The following is a 24885-nucleotide window of genomic DNA, read 5'->3' as shown; positions in this document are numbered from 1 at the left end:
GGACTCTTACGACTTGCGATTGCATCGACGATGAGTTGTGCCCCAGTGGCGGAAGACAAGGCTGAGGGGTCTAAGGTTGTGGATTCGTTGTTTTCCGTGCTGCTTGGCAGGTTATTAGTGGCTCGGGCTGCACATTTTGTTTGCCATTAAAATCATTTGCATAGTTTGTATTTATGCAGACGCTTTGGTAGTGGCAAGCTCGCATCGTTTTGCATTATTAAATATAAAGCATACGCACTGTTGACCCGTTTTTGGTGTAGGTTTTGCGGGCGCTTCGTGTGTGTGCAATCAATGTGGAATTGAATGCTTTATGAGGGTGCATGCGATTTTGTTTTGCAAATAAACACTAGTACGAGTCCAGGAGTCAGGAAGTGACCAATTATTTGACCAGTGGGCAGGATGCCATTGAGGTCAAAGGTTTGAGTATGTGGGTTGGGGTAAAATAGTTTGAGTTGTCTCTGGATCTCACAGCTTAGTGATGTTGACACTTGGCTGTGTTAAATATTGATAACAAACTTGACTGGATATTTAGAGAAATACGACTTAACAGTAAAACGTAATTACGTAAGCTGTTTATTATTTTGTAATATTTTATAAAATTACAGGCAAAAAATTATGAAGTCGGTCTTTGATTATATTCATTGGTTTGCCAAATTAAGAAACAGTCCGTAAAAATACCCCATTAGTTTTTCCACACTTTTGCATCTAGATCTTTAAACGAATGTACAACTTCTTCGTCGTATGTTACGTGCTAGCCTTTATTTTCTTCGATTTGATAGTATCCAAAATGAACACGAATTTGCTCGAAACTCAAAAACGTAATGATCGTATTGGGCACCATACGCAGAAGGCAGGGCACCATGCCGCGAAAATATCCCCGCGGCCCGAAGCGCAACATATAGGCATAGCTACTTAACAATCCTTTTGAATTCACCATCTTGATGGTCCTCAAGTTCTCTATGGGTTTGATGATTGGTACGCAGATACAAGAAGCCGTTGTGGAACTAATCAGGTGCAAAAAGGTGTTGTCGTGCTTGAGTTTGAAATATTCCATGTAGATTTCCTTGGCCTGTAGAAGAGATTATTGTTAAATAAGTTACATTAAAATATATATTAGTTATTTTCTTTGATAAAGAAAATCAAATAAAATAGATTTTAAGCTTTTAAATAGTATAGTTCTATATTATTGACTCCCAAAAAGATGGACACATTTTCTTATTGGTTTTTGGTTTTAAGAATGGAAAAATTATTTGAAAACTTTTATATATTATAATTCATTTTTACCTGATCGTAGGCTGCAACCTGGCCGATTGTAATGAAGCCCGACCGAACCAATGAGAGGAAATATCCCCTGTAGAGCGCCTTCCAGCCCTCGTCCCTGGTCACACGGTACAATCCGTGGAATACATGTCGGTAGTTCCACCGCTTTTCGCTGGGTAGGGCGCGGTTGACCTGCATCCGGGTGTTAACCAACTCCGTGGGTATGCCCACCACCCCCGCCACACATCCCGCCACTCCAGCGACGAGCACCTTGTCCAGCCAGTCGAATGGATCGTCCATCTGTTCCTTGCCCAATTCGTATAAGTGAAACCGAAGCGATGTGTATGTCAGCTGCCTGAGCAACTGGGCACTTAGACCGTCGTACAGTGAAAAGAAACCTAAAAAGGAATTCAAAACAGGAAACAAATACTATAGTCGATATTTAGGTTTAAGATTTCACATTTGTAGTGCCATGTAAGTACCATAGGTCGTGATGGCGTGTCGCAGACTGGAAGCCATACTCCAATCCTTCTTGATGCTCACCATTCGCGACTCGATCAAGTCCAAGGGTGCCGTAAAACACTGTGCGATAGCCGCCGCCACTCCGCCGCTCCACCAACGTGGAATTATCCTGGGATCGTAAAGTAGAATCTCGTTTAAAAGACCTCAATAAAACTCACTCCGGTTCGTTCTTTGCGTCATTGGAGGCTCCGAATAGAATTGCCAGCTTGCTGATTGTTCTTCTATCTGCCACTTTTTCGAACGTATACCTCTCGCTGTTCTTATGTCCATTTATATTGTTTTGGGAACTTTTTCGAATCGCATTGATTTGACAGAAAAGTGAATGTGTGTATACTTTTGAATAATTGGCCGAAAAAGGTACTGCGTTTTTTAATAACGGAGATGACTACCGTTGCCAAAAATATCACAATGATTTATAATTAATTTTTAATTTTATTTAATAACTTCAAATTTAATGCGGCTAAAACAAGAAAAGTATTTTTGGGTTTGAGAAACAACACAATTAAGGCTGGGGTAGGGCAAAAAGTATCTTAGTTATCTTTATGTTTTACTAAACTTGATTTTATTTGCCATAAAGAAAGCAAAGCACATATTTTTAAGAGATCTGTTTGATTTAGAATATTTATGTAAATTTGTTATCAATTTCTTGATTTATTCAATTGCAATAATAATGGTGGGCTTAATACCCAGAGCATTCACCAACTTCAGGAACTCCTCCTGTTGAATCCAGCTGCCATCAACATGAGTACTCACCGTTTACTAATTGCTGTCCGGGAGTCCGAACTAATTGAGCCAGCTCCTCCTTTTTCCTGCTGCCTGTTCCCCAACTTTCTATGCTGCGTTCAGTGAAGGAGTGACATCCTCATCCACATCCACATCCATGCAGGTGATGCAACGTTGTTGAGTAATTTGGCATAGTTTCGTGGCTTCGAATTCGACACTCCCCCCATTTAAGAGTGCAGAACTTTCTGAAATCCTTCGTTGCTCGCACAGTTGTCATGGCATTATCACGGCCATTAGGCATCAGCCAGCGATGTGAGTATGTACCACCTAGCAGTTCGAAATTGGTTGCAACTTTCGGACATATTAGAGGCAGAGCCGCGGGGCGCTGCAGAAAGTTGTTTTTTGTGGGTCAGGAAGTTAGGAGATTCGTGGCAAGCATTACGGACAAGTTGAGTGGCTTCAAATTGTGGATCAATCTTTAAATTTAAAAGTTATCCACAATAGTTAAGTATTTCAAATCGTTTTGTGCTTGTTTATAATGCCATTTATGTTCTTAGAAGTAAAAATGTTTAAAAATTAAATTATCATAACTGATTAAACTAAGCGATTAAAATAAAATTTAAAAGATACATTACTTTTTACTTTCAAAAAATTACAAATTTATATAAAATATTGATGTTTGGATGTAATAATTTAGGTATATTTAATTTGTACCTTTCGTTTCGACTAGTAAAAACGTATTATTGCTTTATAAAAAGCTATTTTCGAACGAAGTAAAAAGCCTGTGAATTGCCATTTAAATTTCATGAAATAATGAAAAAATAGATTTTCACAGTAAATAAAGCGTGATTGACTGTGCGAAACACGAGCCAATATTCAACCAATACAAATGTGATAAATGATTAACCAACTGAAATATTTATGGCACACTTTTTAGAGCAGAAAATGGTTTCCTCATTAGGCGTCGAAAGCGCAGTGGCATCAATCAAGCGCTCAATCAATCAATTTGCCATTTATTTTACTGCCAGCAATTTCAGTGCACATCGCCAAATTGCATTAAAAATAAAACAACAACTACTACAAAAACTGCTTCCGCACAAATTTATTTATTTGAATTTTTATGAGCGAGCACTAAAAAATTGATTCATAAATTTCTACAGCGCAAATAAACTAACACAATAACCCATTCAATATTTTATCCTTCCACAGATATATCTCAGTTTATAGTTGGTCGTTACTGTAGGGTATGGGCTGTGGGAGGGGCAGTTAAACTTACGCAGCCCCTACTCATTCACACACTTTTGCCTGAGTTGGCGAAATATTTCTCCTTCTTTATTTCACTTCGGAATTGTTCTTTTCTTGTTTTTATTTCATTGAGCTTTTCAATTTGCGCTTAATGTGAAATAATATATCACGTATGCACTTGCTCACTCTCCGACTAACTCGCTCTGCAAATTTACTTTTGCAAATTTAATGCTACACTTTCCTTGAAAGTTTTTGAAATACGCGTCAATTTGATATGCCTCAACATCGACGGCATATTTGGCCCTGCTCCGACTTTTTGTTTTTACCCTGCAATTTTTCTGGTGGCACATATTATTCTGTAAGCCTCTGAACCTCTCTGAACCCCGAATCCGCCTCGACTTTTCTGTTTGCAAGTATCTTAGGTTATTAGAAAAGTTTGCGGAGTGACTAAGAGGCTACAAAAAGTTGCCAGTCGAAGAAAATTGCATATTCAAGTTGTTTAGGCCATTTCGGACAACCGATAAAGACAAAGCTAGCGCCTGATCTTGGGCGGATCGTTTTGCACTTAGGCTTGTTTTTTAAAGTTTGTTTCTAACAGAGCTTACAATTTATAACAATTAATTGATTGGTCAAAGTTATGCTGTGTTTTGGTAATTATTGACTAACTAACTTTTAATGGAAATTTAAATATTTTTTTCGAAATTAATTATATTTATGTTGGTCTTTTAAAAGATAAGTACACACAAATAAAAGTATATTTTTTACGTATACATAAATATATCCAAATGAGCAATTACTACTTCTTTATTAAAGAATATTATTAAATAAAATTCTTACTCTTTTATCGTCTTTATAAATCATTTTTGGAAATACCTTTTTATTGGCTTGCTATCCGTTATTTTGTAAGTTTAAACCAAGAAAAATTAAAGTTTAAATGTTAATGTACCAATGTCAATACTTATGTCAAAATGAATTTGTTTTAGACATTCCTGTTTTGAAAACAATTTGAATGGAATCATTTAAATATGCAGCAGGGTTTTTTGCATTTTGCAGTTGCAGCGCATGCAACAGTCTGTAAGTGTGTGGACCAAATATCCTGGCCGCAAGTCCCTGCTAAGCCCCATCACTTACCCCCCTCATCTGCTGGCAAACTTTCGCCAAGTATAACAAACAAGAGCTTGCAACGGCTGTCGATGCCGCTCCGCACCGCTCCAACCACATGTAATGCAGCTGCAAGCCGACAAACTTGGCTAACTCAGTCGGGAAAGCAAGGAAAGCAGGGAAAAGTGTGACAAAGGCGGCGGGGATTGAGGAATATCGGAAGATTCTATCAAGTTTTACCCCCTTTTTTTTGTCTGCTTTGCCTTTGTGGCTTGTCTGGTCGCTCTACTCCTGATGCACTTTTTTTTTGGCCAATTTTCGTGTTGAACTTTTTTAAGAAATGTTTTTTGCCAAAATATCAACATTGCAACAACTGCAGACAGGGATCACAGGTGGCAAGTGCAAATGACCCAGCCAAGTCCGAAGAAACAGGTGCGGGTCAGGGGTTAAAGGGTTACAGGTCCTTGTTGGTAAGGCAATCAACTGGTCAAAGCTGTCGCAGGAGTCGCTCAAAGGATCAGACCCCAAACCAGTCACGAATCGAAGTAACCGGAGCTCTCGCAAAGTGCTACGAAAATTCTAAATTCCATTTTACGATAATACACTTGGCAGGAAACCAAAAAGGAAAACAAAAAATAACACAACAAACTAAAAAGTAATGAAAAACAGGGCGAAAGATTGATAGTACCGGCAAGCCAAGTTGGCCCTTGGTCCGAAAAAGGCCAGCTTTTTAGCCTTCTCGGGCATCTGGGCAACATGTGCCGAATAATAATAACAATACAAACACCCACAACAAACAGCTGCAAATTCACTGCAGTTGTTGGCCAAACAAACTCTTCGATACCGAAATGAGATACCACTTATTCGAATATTCTGAAAGGGGCAATGTTTTTATTGCTTTAAAGTTTCAGGTTTTGACTTCACAAACTTGTTTTTCTATTTTTAATAACATTTTATCATATTGTTTTCTACGTAAACATTTTAGGATACAACAAAAATACATTGTCAATGTAAATATGGTATTTAGTTTAGAGTAGGAGACATAATTTAATTTAACTGCTAGCAGTAGCAATTAAAACCTAAATTACTCAATATGATTTTCCTTATTAAAAAACTTTACTTACTATGATACTAATTTTTGGCAGTTCTCTAGCAATAACGAGCATAGAAATCAAAAGTTTAAATCTATTTAGTATCGGCTTATTATGAACAAAATTCTTCTTTTTTTTAATACAAATTTTAAGTCAATTAACTAACGACCACAGCATACTTTTAACCCAACCAACGGACCTTTTAATGATATATTGAAAAATTTGTTCAGTACCCTAGACCTGAAATCGAAATACCTCTCATAAATATTAACAATTAACTTCAGTTCCTTCCAGCCCCATACGGACAGGATATCCGCCAGCCCGAAAGAACATACTAGCCCGGGTATTCCGAAAAAGCCCAGACAAGGGCTCAAACCCCGTGGCTCTGGGCATTCAGCGCCGACAACGTGGCGTATGCGCAATTATCAGGCCACCGCGGCAAGGCGAGACATGCAGAAAACTCGTGGCAAGAGTTTTGACTTCGAACCAGCACTCCGGGCAAGTCGTGCCGTAAGATCCGTTGGGTTATTTAAAGTTCGCGTTATTAATAAATGCCTCAGTGGGGCAGTCGCTTCGCCTTGCTTTGGCCCGATATGCAGCGCTTGATTAGTGCAGGGCCTGACTTATGGGTTCTCCATCGGTTTCTGCTACTGGGTGGGCTCCGACTTACTGCAAATTACTGAGAGTTTTGCTGGGCGCAAAGTTTGGCGCGTTATCGTGGAAAGTTTAATGGAACTATGTCGTGCCGTGCAGCACCCCCAAAGCAGGCGGTCCAACCCAGGCAGCCCAACCACACACCACCCGTGGGTGCAATGCATCTGCGATGGCGGGAAACGAGGAGTTAGGCGTCCGTGTTAAGCCTAGACGGTTTTCTCAGCAGGGTTTCCACTAATTGCCGAGGACACCCACACATTTGACAGATTTGTTAGCACAAAAATTAGAACGAAAATTGGGTAGTGCAGCTAATGAATTAATTATTGTGGGAGAGAATAGAACAAGAAAATTAAGCTGATGCGGAATTTCATTAGTAAGGAAATAGTTTAGAACTTTGAAATTTATAATTAAATAATATTTCGATGTTTTTAAGCAGTTCAATCTTTGAATTAACAATCGAACCCCATTTGTATTTTATAAATTTGATATATCATTTTCTTCTGTCGAAGAATTGGCGAATTGGTTTTTGGACTCTTGGCTTATGGTACTTTGTACTATTATTAGTAAATCATTAAATACAAACATGAAAATTAAAATATTTTCAAGATTCTCAATTTAAACTTTGTAAGGTATTGTTTCAGCAGGAATTTGTATATGTTATTATAAAAGTTTAATGTAAATACATTTTTATAGAACGATTAGTTTCAAGTATTGTTACGGTCTAATAACCACTGACCAGCAATTACCCTAGGCTTATGCCAATAATGAAGATGCCGCTCCGATTGTTGCCTGTCATCCGGGGTCAAAGGGCCAAGAATCGCAGAACTCCATGTCCCATCAACGCAATTTGACCCACAATCAATGGTTTATGGTTAGCCAGGGGGCGTGGCCAGTGGCGGGTCATGTCATCGGATGAAGAGCTCGATTGATGATTGACAGTGGGCGGGGGGAGTGGCAGGAAACTATTGACTCTCCACTGTCTGTTTGTAATTATCGGAATATCTAAAATGGTTTCCCATAGCCTGCAGTTAATGCGCCTTAAATTGTTGCCCCAGGCTGTGAATAACTTCCTCAAAAAGCATTTAAAATGTTGAAAAAAGCTTATGCAGGGGAAGGCGTTTTTTCGCCCCATTTCCTGTTTACAGACATTTAGCAAAGTTTTCCCTTTCAGTCCCTGATATGCAACTTAATTACTCTGTGTTTTCCACATTTGTTTTCCTTTAGTTCTGCACAAACAGGGAAGCTTACTTACTGTACGTAAATAAAACTTCTATAATTAATGTTTGCCCCGCGTTCTCCGTGTTATATTTGCTGCCTTCATTAGTAACTTATATCCAAACGGTCGATGTGTAATCCCATTTTGTTTTGCTCAGGGAAACACTTGTTGTTCTTCGAATAAAAATCTCACTTGATAGTTGATGGACCGTCCGGGTAAGCCTGGCAAGTAGGATTTACAATACATATATAAATTCTACAAAAGTTTTTTGTTTTTATTTTACACAAAAAAAATAAATTTACATAAATTACATATATATAAAAATGATTTTTATTCGTTCTTATAGTTTTGCAGAATTTAATTATACAAATGAATACTTTAAGCAAACGTTAATCAAAGACTATCAAATTTTTTTAATTTATTCAGTGGCTGTAACCTAGGGCAACAAGTTATTTTTTTTTAAAGCAACATCTATTTATTTTTTTGTAAACGCCTGTTTTCAATTTCAATTAAGTTTATCCCGTATCGTTGCTTTGAAAGTGATACTCTTTAATGCAGAGTCCCCTTTACTACTAATTTATTGCTAGAAAAAAGGGAGTATCTTAAAAAGAAGGACTCCCCTTTGGTTTACCTGCTCCACTATCGCTGCATATCGCATTGCCAGTTAATTTGATTGACATTTATCCGTTTTATTTTAGTGAGTGTGTTTTTTTTTTTATCCAAGACCCCACGACCATATCAATGGCGCGATGGTGGCGTGTGTCTTTGGCCGGGCTCTTTCTCTTGGTCTACACTTGACACAGTGTTTGCACTTGGCGCTGATTTAATCTCTGCGTTGCCTTTGGCCGTGGGCTTGAGAATGGGCGGGTCCGGGACTGTCTGGGCCCCCATTGTGGGATCTGGATAGCATGGCTAAATGCCCGCCCCTTCCCCGGAGCTCAATTGGGCGCGTGATAAAGAGCAGGAAAAGATGGAGCAAAGTCTGGAAAAAATAAAATGGGTGAAATAAATCCAACTGTTTGCCTTTGGTCTCTAGGTGTCTTCATGGCAGTTTCCATTTGAAGAGTGCAGTCGGCAAGAAAAAAAACCAAGGGGAAAAATTATTGAACATCTGATGCAGTTATGATAATGTCAAAGCATTTCCACTCAAGTGACAGTTCGGCTAGATTTCGATTATGACAGGCAAATGGAAGAGTTATTGCAAATTAATGCAAACCCAAACCCCTCGAGAGGACTGACATCGATTTGGGTCAGTAATTGTTGAAGGTGCAGAGCAAGTTTTCGTCTTTAATGGGCAAACTTTCCGGTTTGGTTGCAATATTTAATGGCTCTTGTGGGTGCAAGAAAATATTTTAAGCAATGAAAAAATGTTCAAATAAACATGCTCACTAAATTATTTCTATTCAATACCATCTATTAAATCATAAAAGCACAATGGAATGATTTAGAGAACTCCTTTTTATTTCACTAGGCAACACAGCATACAACCCCGCAAACAATGTCCTTTTTATATTGTACACAAATGGTTATATTTTATTTTCGGGGCTGACCAACTTGCGTGGTCCAAACAATATTTATAATAATTTACAGAATTTATGTGCAAACTTTTTTATGTGTTTGTGCCACAGACTCAGTTAATTTGGCAAAGTTTTGCGGCTTGTTCGGCGGTCAATTGTGTAATTTGTGTAGAATTTATATCTACAAGCTTAGGGGTGGCTGCTTGCTCCACCCAGAGTAAATAATTTGCATTTTCCACCTGAACACTTTAATATAAAGAGATGAAAAGGACCTTGTAATTATAGGTGTTAAAAACCCCGTACCTACCTTTGTTATAAGCTAAAAATATGACAAAGAGTGCTGATGTAAATATATAAAAACTGAACATTTTCGCATTAATTAGATTAACAGTATAATTTTATCTTCTAGCTGCTAACACAGCTGTGATAATATATAAAAACATAAATAAATTAAAATGTAACACAAGGATATAAAATTGCTATTGATTGAAAATTAAAATTTAAATTAAATTAACAAGATATTATACATTTTAGCCCACACCTCCTAAAGTTTCAGAACCAATAAAAAAAGTGTGATACCTGGGTGTAAATGCAGCTTTGGATATGTGCCAGTCGAAGCAAATTGGAGTTTACGTATACTCTCCGTTTTAGGCGGGTGGACTTGGGGGCGTGGCTGTGGCCATAAAAGCCCTGGCCTATAATTTAAGCCGGCAACGTGTTATCAGACTTAATATGTAATACATTGTGGTGGTCAGTCGGGATTGGTATGGGCATTCGGGAGCGTCGAGTGCTGCACAAAGTTGGTCAAAACAATGCATCCCCGCGCCCCATTGTTTCGGACTAAACCCTATCCTACGCTCGAGTGTTTGTGTGCTCGGCCGATTTGGCCCTTTGTTTTGGCTTTTGTTTTTGAAATGCACATAAAATGCGTTTTGCTTTTGTCCTATGTGTTCCAATGCAAGCGTTTGAGACTCATATTTTATTGATAGGCGGCAGGGTGTTCCCTGGACTGGGGTGAATAATTCCACATTCCGCACTTTGTGGTTCAGCGAAGCGACCAAATGAGCTCTATCAGGGAAACTCAATTTAATCCGCTTAGGTACATTTTATCTCTGAAGAACCACAGCAATTCAGAAGTTATAATTATTTTTGAAACTGTGAGTAGTAAAATAATGTTATTCATTTTATTCCTATTAGGTTCTATAAGCTGTCCTTATCTAAGCGAAAAAAAGGCGAAAATCGGAACTTATGTCAGGAAGTGCGGCCGTATTGCCTTCTTTCCAGTGTAATAATAATAATAATACAAACTATAAAAATGTATATGTCCAGTTCATTAGATGTTTGCTAGATAACTGCATTCAAATTGATTATAAGCAATTTGAACTGACGCGATCTCAAGAGCAAAAACTTAAAGATAGCCCTGTTGTAAAGCACTCTCATTCGTTGCCAATAAATTCCTACCATACCATACCTACCCTAGTTTTTTTTTAGAAAACATACATAAACAGATTAATCTATAACGTAAACCTAAATGTTTTATATGTTTTTGTTTAACAATGAACTTAGGAAGTAACGGTAAAGTTTAAATAATTAACAGCACAAAATTCAGCGCCTAACAGCACGAGATTCAGAGAGTCAGCTGTTATGTGGGCAATCCCCACGTCTGGTCACACTAATTCTGACAAACCGAATGATTCACCAATAAAAACAACGTAAATTTATCAAATTCACCTGCTCAGGTTGCAAACCAACTGCCAGAAACTCTTTCGGTTCTTCATTCGCTTTAGTAAATCCATCAAGCTGGGTAACGACATGTCTACGAGTAATATGGAAAGTAAGTGGAGTAGAGCGATGACGCCAGACAAAGAATTTGCAATCACCCACACCTCTTTTTTTTATTTTTTGCTTCCTAGAACATCTTTTCAATCTAAAGTTTGCTGTAAAAGAGCTGGAGCGCAACTCTAAGAAATGCGAGAAGGAGGAAAAACTGGAGAAGGTGAAGGCCAAGAAGGCGATCCAGAAGGGCAACATGGACGTTGCCCGCATCCACGCAGAGAACGCCATTCGCCAGAAAAACCAGGCGGTTAACTACCTCCGGATGAGCGCCCGCGTGGATGCGGTGGCCAGCAGGGTCCAGTCCGCCCTCACCACCCGCAAGGTCACCGGCTCCATGGCCGGCGTGGTCAAGGCCATGGACGCGGCCATGAAAGGCATGAACCTGGAGAAAATCTCCTCGCTGATGGAGAAGTTCGAGTCGCAGTTCGAGGACCTTGACGTCCAGAGTTCCGTGATGGAGGGCACTATGTCCGACACTGTCACCACCTCTGTGCCCCAGGGCGATGTCGACAACCTGCTGCAGCAAGTGGCCGACGAGGCTGGTTTGGAGCTCAACATGGAGCTACCCAGCGGAGTGCAAAGCCAGACGGTTGGAGCCTCGACGGCCGTGTCCCAGGAGCAGGACGAGCTCACCCAGCGACTGGCTCGCCTTCGCCAAGCGGAATAGATCAAGCGAAGCCCTGTCCGTTGAATTTCTCTGTTTTAGCAATTAAGTATAAATCCAAAATATAAATAAGTTTAAATCCAGTGAGTCATAATTCTTCGATGTTGCATGCTTCAGAATAAGGAACTGATAAGTAGCCAACAAAATTTTTAAAAAAAACTTTTGAAAACTGCCTAAGTGTAGTATTGCTTGTCAGCTCCGTATAGCTATTAAACTATTGCTTATAATATAAAGGGACTTTCACGAATCTCTCCAGGTTTATATATCAGTTGGCTTACAATTGTAACGCGATTTTTAAACTGTTATTGTGTCATTAAATGACTTGCTTGTTTCTACATTGATTGTTCTACAAATGCTAACACAGAACAACATTGAAATGTCTTTAAAATTCATTATTTTAAGGAATTCCTAGAGATATAACCATATATGATAAACATATTTTAAAAGCTAGATCCCAAATACATTTATTTAAAGTTATTTTGCTATGTTCGTTTACCAAAAATGTAATAGATATGACCATTTTTATATTGCATACAAATTATCAATATTTTTGTATATGTTTCAAGTTTTTGGTTTTTATTTTTCTTAATAAAATAGTAAATGTATGTAGTGGCTTGACTCTTAAAAATAGAATGTGTCAGGGAATCGCTAGATTTCAGGTCCCCAGTTGAGGTTGTGCATGTGGAGGCGGGATGATTGGATTGAGATTGGTCGGTGGCTGCTTGGCGCGTTGTTTTCGTGGCTTACGAGCCGTGGGAGGATTGGACCCAGGTGCTGATCCGGGGACTCCCGTTCCGTCGGTGTCCTGTTTGTTTTTGGGCTTGGGACCCCGGCGTTTCTGCTCCGTTTTTCCTTTGGGGTGAGGTGCCACCATTGGAACTGAGCGCCAATTGTCTCCGTGTTTGTCCAGTCGCCTTTTGAGCAGCTCCACATCGTGATTGCGTCGTCTCACAATCTTTTTAATTCCGTTTACCCTGAGAAATGAGTAACGCACATGTTTGTTTACCTTTCACAGAGCACAGATTTAACAACCCACCTCATTACACAGCGCTCATTTTCCGCCTGGATTCTCTGGCATTTGTCGTACAGCTTTTCCACTAGCTGTTTGTACATGAGTGTTTTTTTATTAAGCAGCATTTTATTAAAATATTGACTAATCTTAATTTATTTACGGGCCCGAAGCCATGGTTCAGTGTGACCAGATGAGGACACATTGAAGGGTGAAGCCAGTGCTGCCAGATTTTGCTTACCTGAAACAGAACTAGTTATTAATTTCAAATTGACTGCGGATAAAATTATAATTATATAAACATGCACAAAATACGAATCAAAATATAAGCTTTAAAATACAGATTTCGATTGCTTGTGAGAGGAAAGGTACCTTAAAGTGTTAGCTTGTTTCAAATTATTATACAGAATCATAATTGCATTCTGGAATTATTATCAAAAAAAAGTTATTAAACTAATAGTTTTATAATCCATTATTGAAAGAAATTAAAGGCGATTTTGACCTTTTAACAAAACTCTTTACAAAAAATTAAAATCTACGTTCTTTGGAACTAGTTTTCCCAGATGTTCTCTCGCACCCATCTGGCAACATTCAAATTTTGCAAACAGCCGTGTAGAATAAACAATTCCACAACTTTAACTTATTTCACCAACAACAACCGGCATGCCAAACAAATCTTCCAAAGCAGACGGGAAGTAACCACCTTATATTGCATTTGCACCAACTATTATGTCAGCGAATGCAAACGCAATCATTATGCCAACAACAACAACAACAACGCAGGGAGCCCAGGGATCGGGAAACCAGATTCCCACAACCAGCACTTCCATAGTAAACAACTTCCGGGAGCTGATCAAGGAGCCGAAGAATCTCGACGAGGCGGCCAACTACCTGTACCAAACGTTGCTCGATGACGCCGTGGCCGGGATCTTCATCGAGACACACCACCTGCGCAAGTCGGGCAACCTGGCCGCCTTGGACGGAGTGCCGGAGGACTCGACGTACCGCATTTGCGAGATGCCCAACCTGGACATATTCGGCATCTCGACGGCCAAGAAGCCGATGGACTGCACCTGTCCCAACTGTGATCGCCTGGTGGCCGCCGCCCGCTTCGCTCCGCACCTCGAGAAGTGCATGGGCATGGGCCGGATTTCGTCGCGAATCGCCTCCCGACGCCTGGCCACCAAAGAGGGTGCCACCTCAGCCCACCTGCACTCGGCCGGAAACGCCGGGGGCACCGACGACGAGGACGACGTGGACTGGTCGTCCGATAAGCGCCGGAAGAAATCCACTCAGAACTCTCGCAACAATGGCTCCAAAAAGAACAATGGCAAAACCTTTTAGCTTGTTGTAAAATATATAAGCGGAGTGTAATTTGCCATAAAAGAAGACTTCTAAGTCGGCCTGAATTGCATTTTATATATTGTTCATTAGGCTAAAGAATTTGGGCACTTATCGTTCTCTGCTGGGCTTCGTAGTCCTCATGACCTACATCTATTTAGATTCTCTAAAATACTGAAGCACTCATGATGTCTGAGTTTCTCTCAGAGCTTTATTCGCGATAAGTTTCTGCCAGGCACATTTATATAAATACACTATGGATTATCAGTTTGCGAAGACCCGAACGTAATCGATCTTCAGAGAGGGTTGCTTCCATGTTGGCAGCCACTGTTCTTGGGCCTGATGAAACTGTAGCTTCGCTTGGGGATGGTAATTGGCCCAAGGTTTTTCATAGCTGGAGGTGCGCAGATTGTCCACAAAGTCGCCAAAACCGCCCACAGAGAGACCCAATGATATGTAGAACTATGCGGAGGGGATTTAAATAAAATTAGTTTCTAATATATGTTCATTTACTCACCATCCTGTCGAATGGGGCCATGGGACCGCCTTGCTTCCATCTGGGATTCAGTTCCAGTTCCGTAAATCCGTTTATCATCTCCCCATAGATCTGCCCATCCACCGAGAACAGCAGTCTATTACTGCTCCAGTCCAAGCTGTAGGTGTGAAAGTCATCGCCAAAATGGGATTTTCTCCGCTGACTCAGCCACAAATCCTCCCGTTGATGAGAGTCCGTGGAGAGTACGGGACCACCGTACAGCGACCTACCATCCACCAGCTTTCCACGGGGCATCCTGAGCACGGAGTTACCCCTGGCCAAGGCCACTCGCAGTTGCCCGGACTCGTAGCCCGATTGTCCGTACCACTCTGTCAAGGGTTCCAGCAGCAGAAGAGGTACAATCCAATCGCCTTTCGGCACTTTGGCCCTTATCTCAATACGTCCGTATTGGAAGGCAAAGGTTTCCTTGGTGCTGACACGAGGTGTTACAATGGGCGGCATTATTCCACTGGGTCCACTGCCCGTCGAGTGCAGCACACACTCCTTGAGTCGGTTGTGGGTTCCCGTACAGCGCTCCGAGAGATCGAGTCTGGAATTGGCTATGGACAAGTCCGGCCGATAGCTGGACCAAAGAAGTGGCTCTATCACAAGGGAGCCATCTTGAACTTTAGCTTTTCCATCATACAACACGAATTCCGCATCCTTAGAATCCAGGGGCAAGCGAACATCGTGAATCCACAGAGATTCATTTAGCTGATCGAAGGTCTCTTCAAACAAAAGTTTTCCCTTGCAGATTGGAACACCGATTTGTGGTGAGACCTGCGTTTCAGAAGGCTCACAGACGGTGGGAGCTGAAGATTCCGAGTCACTCCGTTCGGTGCTCAGTTGGTTGTCATCGGAAAAGTCCTCATCATTGGGTGAGCATCCTCGGGGTCGATAGTTTCCAGCTAGATTGCAGACAGTCAGGGGCTGCACCAGAGACTGGTATACGGCCTTCTCGTGCTGCACACTCGTCCAAAGATATAGGATGTCTTGGGCCCTCAGAGGCCCCGAACTAAAGGTGCTAGTCCATCGGCCGTTCTGGGGCTCTGTTAACCTCACGTTATACTGTCCCTCGTTGATGAAAGATGTGAAATTCCGATTGCGGTTCACATTAAAGGCCACCACTCTAACGCCTTCCTCGTCTAAGTACACATACAAAATGAAAAGAAACCACAATTATTAGACAAGTTTACGTTAAACAAAATAAAACTTGAATTGTATTTTTTTTTTTAGAACACACAAGCATAATAAGCTACTTCTTATTTACCTGGAATGGAAACGATGAAACCATTTTCTTGAAGCTCCACCTTGGGCTCCGGTATCTTGTAGGAATTGGTGTATCCAAGACCAATTAGAAGGACTACTCCAAGGCACAATCCTGGCATTCTGAATCCTCGATCTCAGCACTTGTCTCCAAGAATCCGAAGCTTCTGACTCAGCCTGTGTCTCTATCTCACTGGCAGACCGGTTTCTGTTTCTGTTTCTGCCGTTGGTGCTGGTGCTGGGGTATTATTATTTGTTTACTTTTAGTTGGCCCGGACAATCGCGATTCGGCGAATGCAAATTCGTATTCATATCAGCTCCGCCTGCGATCTGGCTTCTCTGGAAATTAAACATTTTATAAGCTGCTAATAGACCCCGAAACCTTAGTTTTAACAACGCTCCTCTCAGGGATCCCCCTTCGATTGAAAGCTTTCAACAGCTGATGCGATAACAAAAGCTCGACTTACACTGTTAAAAGCAATTGGTCCTGCAAATATATTAAAATCCTTTTTGATTTAACGACGCAAGTGTTAAAATGCTTCAAATAATAATTGTTTAGGCTAATACATATGTTATTTCTGGATTTTCTTACTTTTATCGGAAACTTTCATTTTTTAAAAGTGGTTTTGTAGTTTTATTACAGAAAATATTTTTTTAAGTACATTTAATAATTTGATATGAGCGCAGCTGCGATCAAGGGGAGCTTCAATCGGGCAAGCTTTCAAGATCAAGATTTTCAATCGGATGCTGCAGTTCCACCGTAGAGCTTCTCAGAATAGAACGTTAATCGGATTCTAGTTAGTACATATATTAAGAGTAATTAAATCTGCGCCATGAGCTGCAAAACGCTCTCTTGCTTCTTATTGCTTATTTCAAGCTATGATATTTTGGGTTTTAAGATACCTAGCATTGATTTTGAAATGCTAGAAGAACAAGGATTCGAGGTGTCCATACCAGGTAAGGAATAAATCATATTTGTCTTTGAATTTCTAACACCTTAATTGGTAATATGTTTAGTTAACTTAGTCATATGGAAAAAGCTCTTACGGGTAATTCCTAATAACAAACGAGTTACATTTTTAAATAGCTCAATGTTTTTTTTTGTTTAATTATATCTGATATTGATAAAAGCTGCATTAAATGTTAAATTAAATTAAATTTGATAAAATTTGTTTTAAAAATAAACTTTAAAAACAAAATATAATCTTAAAATGATGGCAAAGCAGCCAGATTTTTACGCAAATAATGGTTAAATCGGATTAATCTCTCATACAAATGATAGCTACTCAAGATTAAAATGTATAAATACATTGGGGCTGAAAGTCCATTTTAAAAAATATAATGTGTAAGATCTTTTCTTCCTAACTTTCCAGATGAGCCTGGCATTCAGAGGGTGTTCTACATGCTTCAAGTAGACGACACCTGTCCGGCCCTAATGGACTATATTACGGAGGCAGTAAATGGGAGCTGGGTTTCCAGGCAAAAGATGAGTCTCCAGAACAACGACAAGCTGCAGATTTCATTGCTAGTCCAGTTTAATGAGGAAATCTTCGAGAAGAGTGAAACTAAGGTGATCCTCAACAAGCGGTTACTGACCACCAGGGACTTCAGCTCGCGGAGCATTAGTTTTCCCTCCGGAGAGGGTGAGTGTCAGGCATTCCTGGCTCCCCAACAGCAAAACAAACGCTGCAAACCCGCCCAAACGATTGTGAGCAGTGGTCGTCGAGCGTGCCAGGGTGAACTCATCTTTGAGGACAACTTTTCGGGGGCACAACTGAACAAGACCACCTGGAAGCACGATATTCGGTATACAAAATCAGTCAAATTCATAGGTAATGTCTTATTAAAATGATTGCATTTCTAGGCAGCGCATGTACCACGTGGAGGAGGAGCTTGTGGCCTTCGACGATGCCGTTCGAAACTCCTTCGTAAAAGAGGGCGAACTACACATAGTTCCCATCGTGGCAAGTGAGGTAACCGAGGGCAGTTTCAAGCTGGGTGATCGCTGTACGGCCGTAGAAAGTCCGGATCAGGAGTGCAATATTGCCCAAGGCAGCTTCTATAGCATCAAGCCTCCAGTTTTCTCCGCTCAAATTCATACCAGAAACTCGTTTAGTTTCAAGTTTGGCAAGATCGTGGTGCGAGCCAAGTTACCCAAGGGGGATTGGCTTTTTCCCTGTAAGTAGAGTTAATATTTTTCCTAAAACATGTATCTTTATGTGGGTTATTTTTCCTTCTTTGTTATTTTAAGATTTGATGCTCCAACCTGTTTCCACTTACGCGGAGACCCACTATGCCAAGCAGTTGCGTAAGTATTATTTGAAGTCTAAATTAATAACAAAAGTGTGAGTTCTTCAATTGACCTTATGTATATAATTGGAAATTCAGGTATTTAAACACTGGTTTTCGTAGAATTATGGTTCATAAAATATAAACACATCGGCTTGAACATTTAAACTCTATTTACAACTTTCAGGAATTGCCTACGCCCGAGGAAACGCTTTTTTGCGCACCAAAAAAGGAGATGACATTTCAGGGAGTCATCTGTATGGCGGTGGTGTGGTTTGGCATCATGGAAACGCCGTTCAGTTTCTCAAGGATAAAGTGAGCAAGACCCACTATGGCGATGGTTTCCACAACTACACCATGATCTGGCAAAGGGATAAAATAACCCTGATGGTGGATGAGGAGGTTTACGGAGAGTTGTATGATGGATTGCCGTTCTTCAACGAGAAGTGCTTTATCATATTTGGAGTAACAGTGGGAGGATTTCTCAATTTTGATGATAGCATATTGGAAAAGGATGTGAAGCCCTATAAAAACAGGGAGCCCCGCGCCGCACTCTCTTTTTGGCAACACCGCGATACTTGGGCACCCACTTGGGGCAGGCAGAGTGCCATGATTATAGACTACGTCAGGGTTTTTGCGGAGTAATTTTGTATGTTGACACAGCAAATGCTTATTGCTGCTAAGTATATGAAGTAAATGTCAGTTAAAAAGATTAAATGTCTTTGATTCCTGAAACAGTTAAAGGTATAAGTATATTTCCATTAACAACAAAAGCCAATTCCATGAAAATGTAAAACAAACTGTTCTTTCATTTTAGAAACGTATTTTTTTTAACAAATGTGATATCAGCTGAAATTATATTAGATGATAAATTGTTTGTCACGTTGTATTATTATTTAAAAATAAAAGTAAAAATCCAATCACATTTTTTTCAAATGTAATTTCTTAAGAAATGGTGGGTCCTTAAAAATTTGAATTTCCCGCCATCGTTCTTGAATATATCCCCGACTTTTCTTCCTAGTTTTGTGCTTACCCTTTGGTTTTATTACCATACATTTTTTGCATCTTTTTTCCGAATTTTTTTTTTTTCAAGAGGTATCGATGTTTCTGGTGGAAACTAGAGTATTTGAAATGAAATAAAAAATGTTCAACAAAACATTATCATCGATATTTTTCTTCCTTGATGGAGCTGTTTTTGCGGTTGACCACGGGTAAATATCGATAGTCTCTGCCAAATATCGATAGACCGATATTTTGACAACTCGATGTTGTATCGATGTTTCTCCACCTCCATTTTTTCCCCGAGACAAGCGAACTGAACGAAACAGAGCAGCGTTTAAACATCATTCCCCATTTCGAGCTAAAAACGTCGTTGAGCCAACCAGGAAGATCACAACGGCGCACCATGCCTTCGGCTGCCAATTCTGCTACTGCTACCACCACCGCTACCGCTGCCGCTGCGACTGCCTCCAACAACAACAGCAGCGCTAGCAAGGAGAAGCGCTCCTCAATCAGTTCGCTGGGCGGATCGGGAGCGGGGGCTGCTGGAGCCGCTACCAATGGCCAGAACAACAACAGCGGCAGCATCGGCGGCAATTTGAATGCGGCGGAGGGCAGCCAAACGGACCTGGCCAACAGCAACAACAACAATGCGAGCAATGGAAACGCTGCCAAGTCGAAGGCAACCGCACCGGAGCTCTATAATCCGCTCAAGCAGATGCTGGTCACCATCGAGCACAAGATCCGGAATCTGGAGAAGCGCAAGGTGAGTATGGAAGAGGGAATCGCTTCGAAATAGGGCCACCTGAAACGCACAAAGGATCTCTTCTTCGGCAGCATGGCCCACCATTTTTATTTTCATTCTCTCCGTGTTGCTTTGTTTCGTTTTGCGCGCACCCCTCATCCCCCTGCCCCTCCCCTTGCCATAAGTTTTCGGGGCTGGCAGATTTTTCGCGACGCCATGTTTTCTAGAGCACGGCGTTGCCGGATCGCAAACAGCGGCCGGCATGTCACATAGAACAAATTGCAAAAAAAAAATATACTGGCGTTTAGGTTCTTTTGTTTAATTTCTTTTCCCAGGCCCAAACTGAGTGATTAAATCAATTGCGTTTATTGACAACTTTGATTCTTGAAAGTTCTTGGCTTGAACAGCTGAGTGGACAGTCAGTGTGGCAACTTCAGCGTCTGGTTCAAAATGATAAAGTTATTTTGTTGCTTTATACAATTTTTTTTGATTTGGTTTTATACTTCCGGAGTTCTGTTACCTCACAATTATGACTCAAGTACAATGTGTTTCCACTTACCAAAATACAGTTAAGTCCCAAAAACAACAGTCATGGAAAAAATTGGGTTGAATATAAATTTGAACTTTTGCTCTTTCTATTTTTATACATCTATTGAATTTCTTCATTTATTTAATTACTGTCAAGTAGTAAAACTTCGTAATCGCAGAACCTTAAACAGCATTGAGTTTATTTTTACTCTGCCTAATGATTAGCTCCCATAAATAGGCCTTAAATTAAACAAAAATACTGTATCCAGCCGTAATTTTTCAAAATTTTGTGCATTTGCGAAAATTGGTTGAGAGATTTTATCTTTACAAGTGTTTATTTCCACAGATAAGCGTTAAAATAAATATGAATTTCCAAAAAAATTGTGTTTCGGTCCTTTGGAAATGACGGCAACAGCTTTAAGGATCGAAAAAGTTATTAAATGTATTAATAATTTACTTACCTTTATTTAATTTATACCCAAATTAATTCGCTAATCTCTCTTATATTAACAGACCAAGCTGGAGTCCTATCGCGCCATTCAGAGCGGCGGCAAGGAACTGAGTGGCGACCAGGCTTCGGCCGTGGCCAAATACGACGCGGTCTTGGCCAATCTGGAGTTCGCACGCGAGATGGCCAAGCATATTCAGCAGCAGTCCAAGGAGGCCGAAAAAGAGCAGAAAAAGCAGGCGCGCAAGGTAAACTCCTGACTTTATATCTTCTGCTGATACTAAAGCTATACATTTCTATCAAAGGATAATTTGGCAAAAGCGATTGCTGAGACGATCAAGATTCGTGAAGTTCTGATTATGCAGAATGTGATCAACTGCTTCAACGACGAACAAGTGCGCAACGATTTTCTGGCCGGTGAGAACGGAGCGGCAAAGTTGGACAGCAGTGATTTGGATGTGCTGGAGAAGTTGTAAGTTTCCCATCCTCAAAGTATTTAAATCATAATCGTATGAAATTGTAAATTAAATTTCTCTAAAAAATATTATTTACTAGTGTATTTTTTGAGTGGCTCAACCATTGCTTAACAAAATTCAAGATTAACTATAATGATTGATTTTTTGCAGCTGCATTGAGTCGCAAACCCGGCGCCCGGAAACCGCCGACGATGTTAGCTTCATTACCACTGCCCAAAAGTCTGCCGAACTGTTTTCGTCTACCATCAATGCGCGTCCCAAGTCTTTTGGCGAAACGACCTTCGAGAAGTTGCGTGCCCTCTTCCAGCAGATTCAGGACTGCGGCTACTTGGACAAGTACTACCTGGTGCCTCTGGCCGAGAGCGCGGTGGCCAACAGCACGGACAGCGGCACCGGAAGCGGCGATGGCGAGGGCGGGGACTTGATGAACAATGGCTCTGGCGAACTGGACACGGAACTGCCATCGGAGCCATCGGCTCGCAATTCGTTGGAGGAGGGACTGGACAAGTTGCATCTGGGCGTGCAAACGGAACTGGAGCAGCATCAACAGCATCAGCAGGAGCGTCCGGTCCATCATCTGCTGGAGCAGCAGCACCAACGTGCTCCTTCTCTGGAGCATCATCAGCAGCAGCAGACCTTAGTGGTGCAGCAACAACAGCAGCAGCAGCCGCCACCACCACAACAACAACAACAACAGGTGTACCAGGCACCTCCTCCGGCTGGAGGAACCACCACGCCAGTGCATGTTCTGTACGCTCCAGCGCCGCCTCCCCAGCAGCAGCCGCAACAGCCGCCGCCACCGCATCCTCACCAGCTGTTAAGTAGTCCCGTGAATCTCCAGGCCTTGCAGACGGGAGCCGCAGCTCCTCCACCGCAGCAGCAACAACAGCAGCAGCCGCATCCAACTCACTTCGCACCTAACGTGCGGGCCGTGGAGCAGAACTACTTCAAGCAGCCGCCGCCGCATCCGCAGGCTCCAGGACTGCAGGCACAACCAACGCCACAGCAGCAGCAATTCATGCAGCAACTGCGTCCCTTGGCGGAGGTCTTGGGCACAGGAAGCTTCCATTTTCTGCAGGACAGCGAACTGGACAATCCTGAGGCCTTGGCCCCACCGCCTCCGACCAATCAGGGATTGGTATTCGAGCAACAGCCGCCGCAGCCCAACCATGTCGAAGAACCACCGCAGGCCATACAAACGCTGACGTTCACCAATCAATCGTTCCCATCGCAGCAGCAAGTCAAACCTCAGCAGCAGGCTCCTCCACAGCAGCAGCAGCAGCAGCTCTTCTCCCCGGTTCTGATCCACGAACAACGCCAGCAGCAGGCACAGCAGCAGCCGCAACCCATGTTGATAATGCCGCGCTTGCCAACCCAACAGCCTCAGCAGCCAGCTCCTCAGGGCATTGGAATGCAGGCGGGCGATGTAACCTCAGTTTTTCCGTACGAAGCTGCTGTGGTTACCTATGAGCAGCAGATCCAGCAGCAGCTCAAGCAGCAGCAACAACAACAACAGCAGCAACAACAACAACAACAGCAGCAGCAACAACAACAACATCAGCAGCAGCAGCAGTTGGAAGAACCCTCGCCTGTGAACACCTCTTCCAGTGTTGGAGCTGGTGGCGATGTGGAGAACAATGAATGGCATGCCCGTAACAATGATACGAATGCTGCAGCCACAGCAGCGCTTACGAATGTGCTAAAGGGCGAGGCCACGCCCCCGGCACCGCCTACCAAGTGGAGCTCAGAGATGAATGCCATGAGCAGCGCTGCCTCGAATGGCAGTAGCAACACGAGCCACAAACAGGAGTGGGCAACGCCCAGGGACCACAGCGCCGGCGGCTATGCGGACAACGATGGCAACAACCACTGGAACAACTCTCAAGGGGAGGGACGTCGCAACTCCGGCAACTACCAGCGACGCGGCGGAGATCGGGATAACCGGGATCGTGATCAGGGCGGGCGAGGCGATGAGCGGCGCAATGGCGGCGACAGGGGCAACTACCGGTCGCGCCAGTACGGCAATTCTTCGAACCCGAACGGACGCAATTCGGGCAACAGCGGCGTGTACTTCCGGAACAATGAGTCCGGAAACGGTGGCGGCAACAGCTACTACCAGAATGGCGGAGGCGGCGGTAGCACGTATAACAAGGAGTCGCGCTACGAGAACTCTGGCGGCGGCGGCGGAGGAAGCTATCGGGGCCAGCGCGGTGGTAACCAGCAGAGAAACGTTAATGGTTCGTACGGCGGCGGCAGGCCCATGGGCGATCGTGGGCGTGGCGGAGCGGGCAACCAGGGAGGTGGTGGTGGTGGCTACATAAACCGCCAGAACCAGTCACAGCGCATGCCTCTTGGACTGGAGAATAAAAACTGAGCAAACAATACGTATTAACCGCAAACAAAAAACATACAATTCATGCAAACCATACACACAACAAAACCAACCCATAAAGAAAACAAAAGGAAACCAATCATCCACATGCATGTAATGGCCACGTAGACGTACAATTATCGTTACGTATAAAACTCTCAACCAGAAGAAATGGAGATCTATCAAAGAGAATCCTTTATAACGCAACTAGGGAAACGAAAATGAGCCAACAGCAAAACCGATTCGCGCGCATTTTTGAATACAGTTTATAATTGTTTCCCTTGATTTTGGTTTATTTGATAATGTATTAATAATAAAACAAAATAGTTGTTAGAAACAAAAAGGATTTACAACTATATACAGGAAAGTAAACGCTCTAAGGGTTTCTAAAACTCCCAGGCAGGATAAGAATTCGGCAAAAAGAACACAAACGAAAGATGGGCAAAACGACACAACTAGGATCAGCCAATCCTCGCCCGACTTAACTATATCCCTGTTTGGCTGCGTTAATAAACACAGATGTCGAGAGAAAGAAAATAAAAAGTATTTATACGTCTTAGCAATTAAATAACGATTCTGAAATATACAAATTAATTACTATTACCTATATATATAAACGAAGGATAAATATATTTATAGTTTGTGCTCTTACTGTCATGCTCTATCCCATTTCAACACCTTTTCTTTTGTTTTGCCAAACATTTTACACACAAACGAAGAAAACAAAAATACAAAAAACCACGCAAGAAAATAATAGTTGTAATTAAAATACTGCGTGAATGAAAAGGCGTGCACACTAACAGTGCATTATAAATGAAATGAAAACTATGTATTTGCAAAATAGTACATACATTAAACAAAATTATATAAACCAATTGTTTTCTTTGAATATTTTAAAGGGTAATTGGATCATTTTTTTAATAAAATATAAAGCTTAACAAGTATATATGCCACATTCTATCAATTTAAAATAAAATTTGTTTCAGAATAGAATTCTCTGAGTAAGAGGTATGCAAATAAAACCCAGAGACATGCCTTTATATAAAAAT

General features: G+C 41.6%; 7 protein-coding genes across 7 annotated transcripts; 4 read left to right on the top strand and 3 right to left on the bottom strand.

The window, feature by feature from the left end:
* Positions 1-642: 642 nt before the first annotated feature.
* Positions 643-2664, bottom strand: LOC108135486 (mitochondrial dicarboxylate carrier). Its single transcript, XM_041708507.1, has 5 exons — positions 2641-2664; positions 1941-2167; positions 1743-1891; positions 1285-1658; positions 643-1069 (listed from the first exon to the last, which is right to left on the bottom strand). The coding sequence occupies exons 1-5, from the start codon at positions 2662-2664 to the stop codon at positions 752-754; spliced, it is 1092 nt and encodes a 363-aa protein (XP_041564441.1). The 3' UTR covers positions 643-751.
* Positions 2665-10996: 8332 nt separating this feature from the next.
* Positions 10997-11912, top strand: LOC108135692 (charged multivesicular body protein 1b). The gene is made up of 2 exons (XM_017256534.2): positions 10997-11163; positions 11243-11912. The coding sequence occupies exons 1-2, from the start codon at positions 11142-11144 to the stop codon at positions 11830-11832; spliced, it is 612 nt and encodes a 203-aa protein (XP_017112023.1). The 5' UTR covers positions 10997-11141; the 3' UTR covers positions 11833-11912.
* Positions 11913-12267: 355 nt separating this feature from the next.
* LOC108135693 (TCF3 fusion partner homolog) lies at positions 12268-13030 on the bottom strand. The gene is made up of 2 exons (XM_017256535.2): positions 12866-13030; positions 12268-12803 (listed from the first exon to the last, which is right to left on the bottom strand). The coding sequence occupies exons 1-2, from the start codon at positions 12964-12966 to the stop codon at positions 12485-12487; spliced, it is 420 nt and encodes a 139-aa protein (XP_017112024.1). The 5' UTR covers positions 12967-13030; the 3' UTR covers positions 12268-12484.
* Positions 13031-13426: 396 nt separating this feature from the next.
* LOC108135516 (SAGA-associated factor 11 homolog) lies at positions 13427-14247 on the top strand. Its single transcript, XM_017256261.1, has one exon. The coding sequence runs from the start codon at positions 13568-13570 to the stop codon at positions 14180-14182; it is 615 nt and encodes a 204-aa protein (XP_017111750.1). The 5' UTR covers positions 13427-13567; the 3' UTR covers positions 14183-14247.
* Positions 14248-14362: 115 nt separating this feature from the next.
* Positions 14363-16340, bottom strand: LOC108135695 (gram-negative bacteria-binding protein 1). Its single transcript, XM_017256537.2, has 3 exons — positions 15985-16340; positions 14697-15859; positions 14363-14641 (listed from the first exon to the last, which is right to left on the bottom strand). Exons 1-3 carry the CDS (start codon positions 16100-16102, stop codon positions 14444-14446), a joined length of 1479 nt encoding a protein of 492 aa, XP_017112026.1. The 5' UTR covers positions 16103-16340; the 3' UTR covers positions 14363-14443.
* A 386-nt stretch (positions 16341-16726) lies between these two features.
* On the top strand, positions 16727-18981 carry LOC108135691 (gram-negative bacteria-binding protein 2). Its single transcript, XM_017256533.2, has 5 exons — positions 16727-16937; positions 17354-17786; positions 17845-18158; positions 18232-18288; positions 18457-18981. Exons 1-5 carry the CDS (start codon positions 16814-16816, stop codon positions 18912-18914), a joined length of 1386 nt encoding a protein of 461 aa, XP_017112022.1. The 5' UTR covers positions 16727-16813; the 3' UTR covers positions 18915-18981.
* Positions 18982-19556: 575 nt separating this feature from the next.
* Positions 19557-24711, top strand: LOC108135629 (caprin homolog). The gene is made up of 4 exons (XM_017256449.2): positions 19557-20034; positions 21055-21237; positions 21295-21461; positions 21616-24711. Exons 1-4 carry the CDS (start codon positions 19675-19677, stop codon positions 23837-23839), a joined length of 2934 nt encoding a protein of 977 aa, XP_017111938.1. The 5' UTR covers positions 19557-19674; the 3' UTR covers positions 23840-24711.
* Positions 24712-24885: the final 174 nt, after the last annotated feature.

The sequence above is a fragment of the Drosophila elegans genome, unplaced genomic scaffold (assembly GCF_018152505.1).
Source record: "Drosophila elegans isolate 14027-0461.03 unplaced genomic scaffold, ASM1815250v1 contig_208, whole genome shotgun sequence".
NCBI classification, from domain to species: domain Eukaryota; kingdom Metazoa; phylum Arthropoda; class Insecta; order Diptera; family Drosophilidae; genus Drosophila; species Drosophila elegans.
The sequence above is the reverse complement of the archived record's forward strand: the minus strand, read 5'-3'. Positions and strand labels throughout refer to the sequence as shown.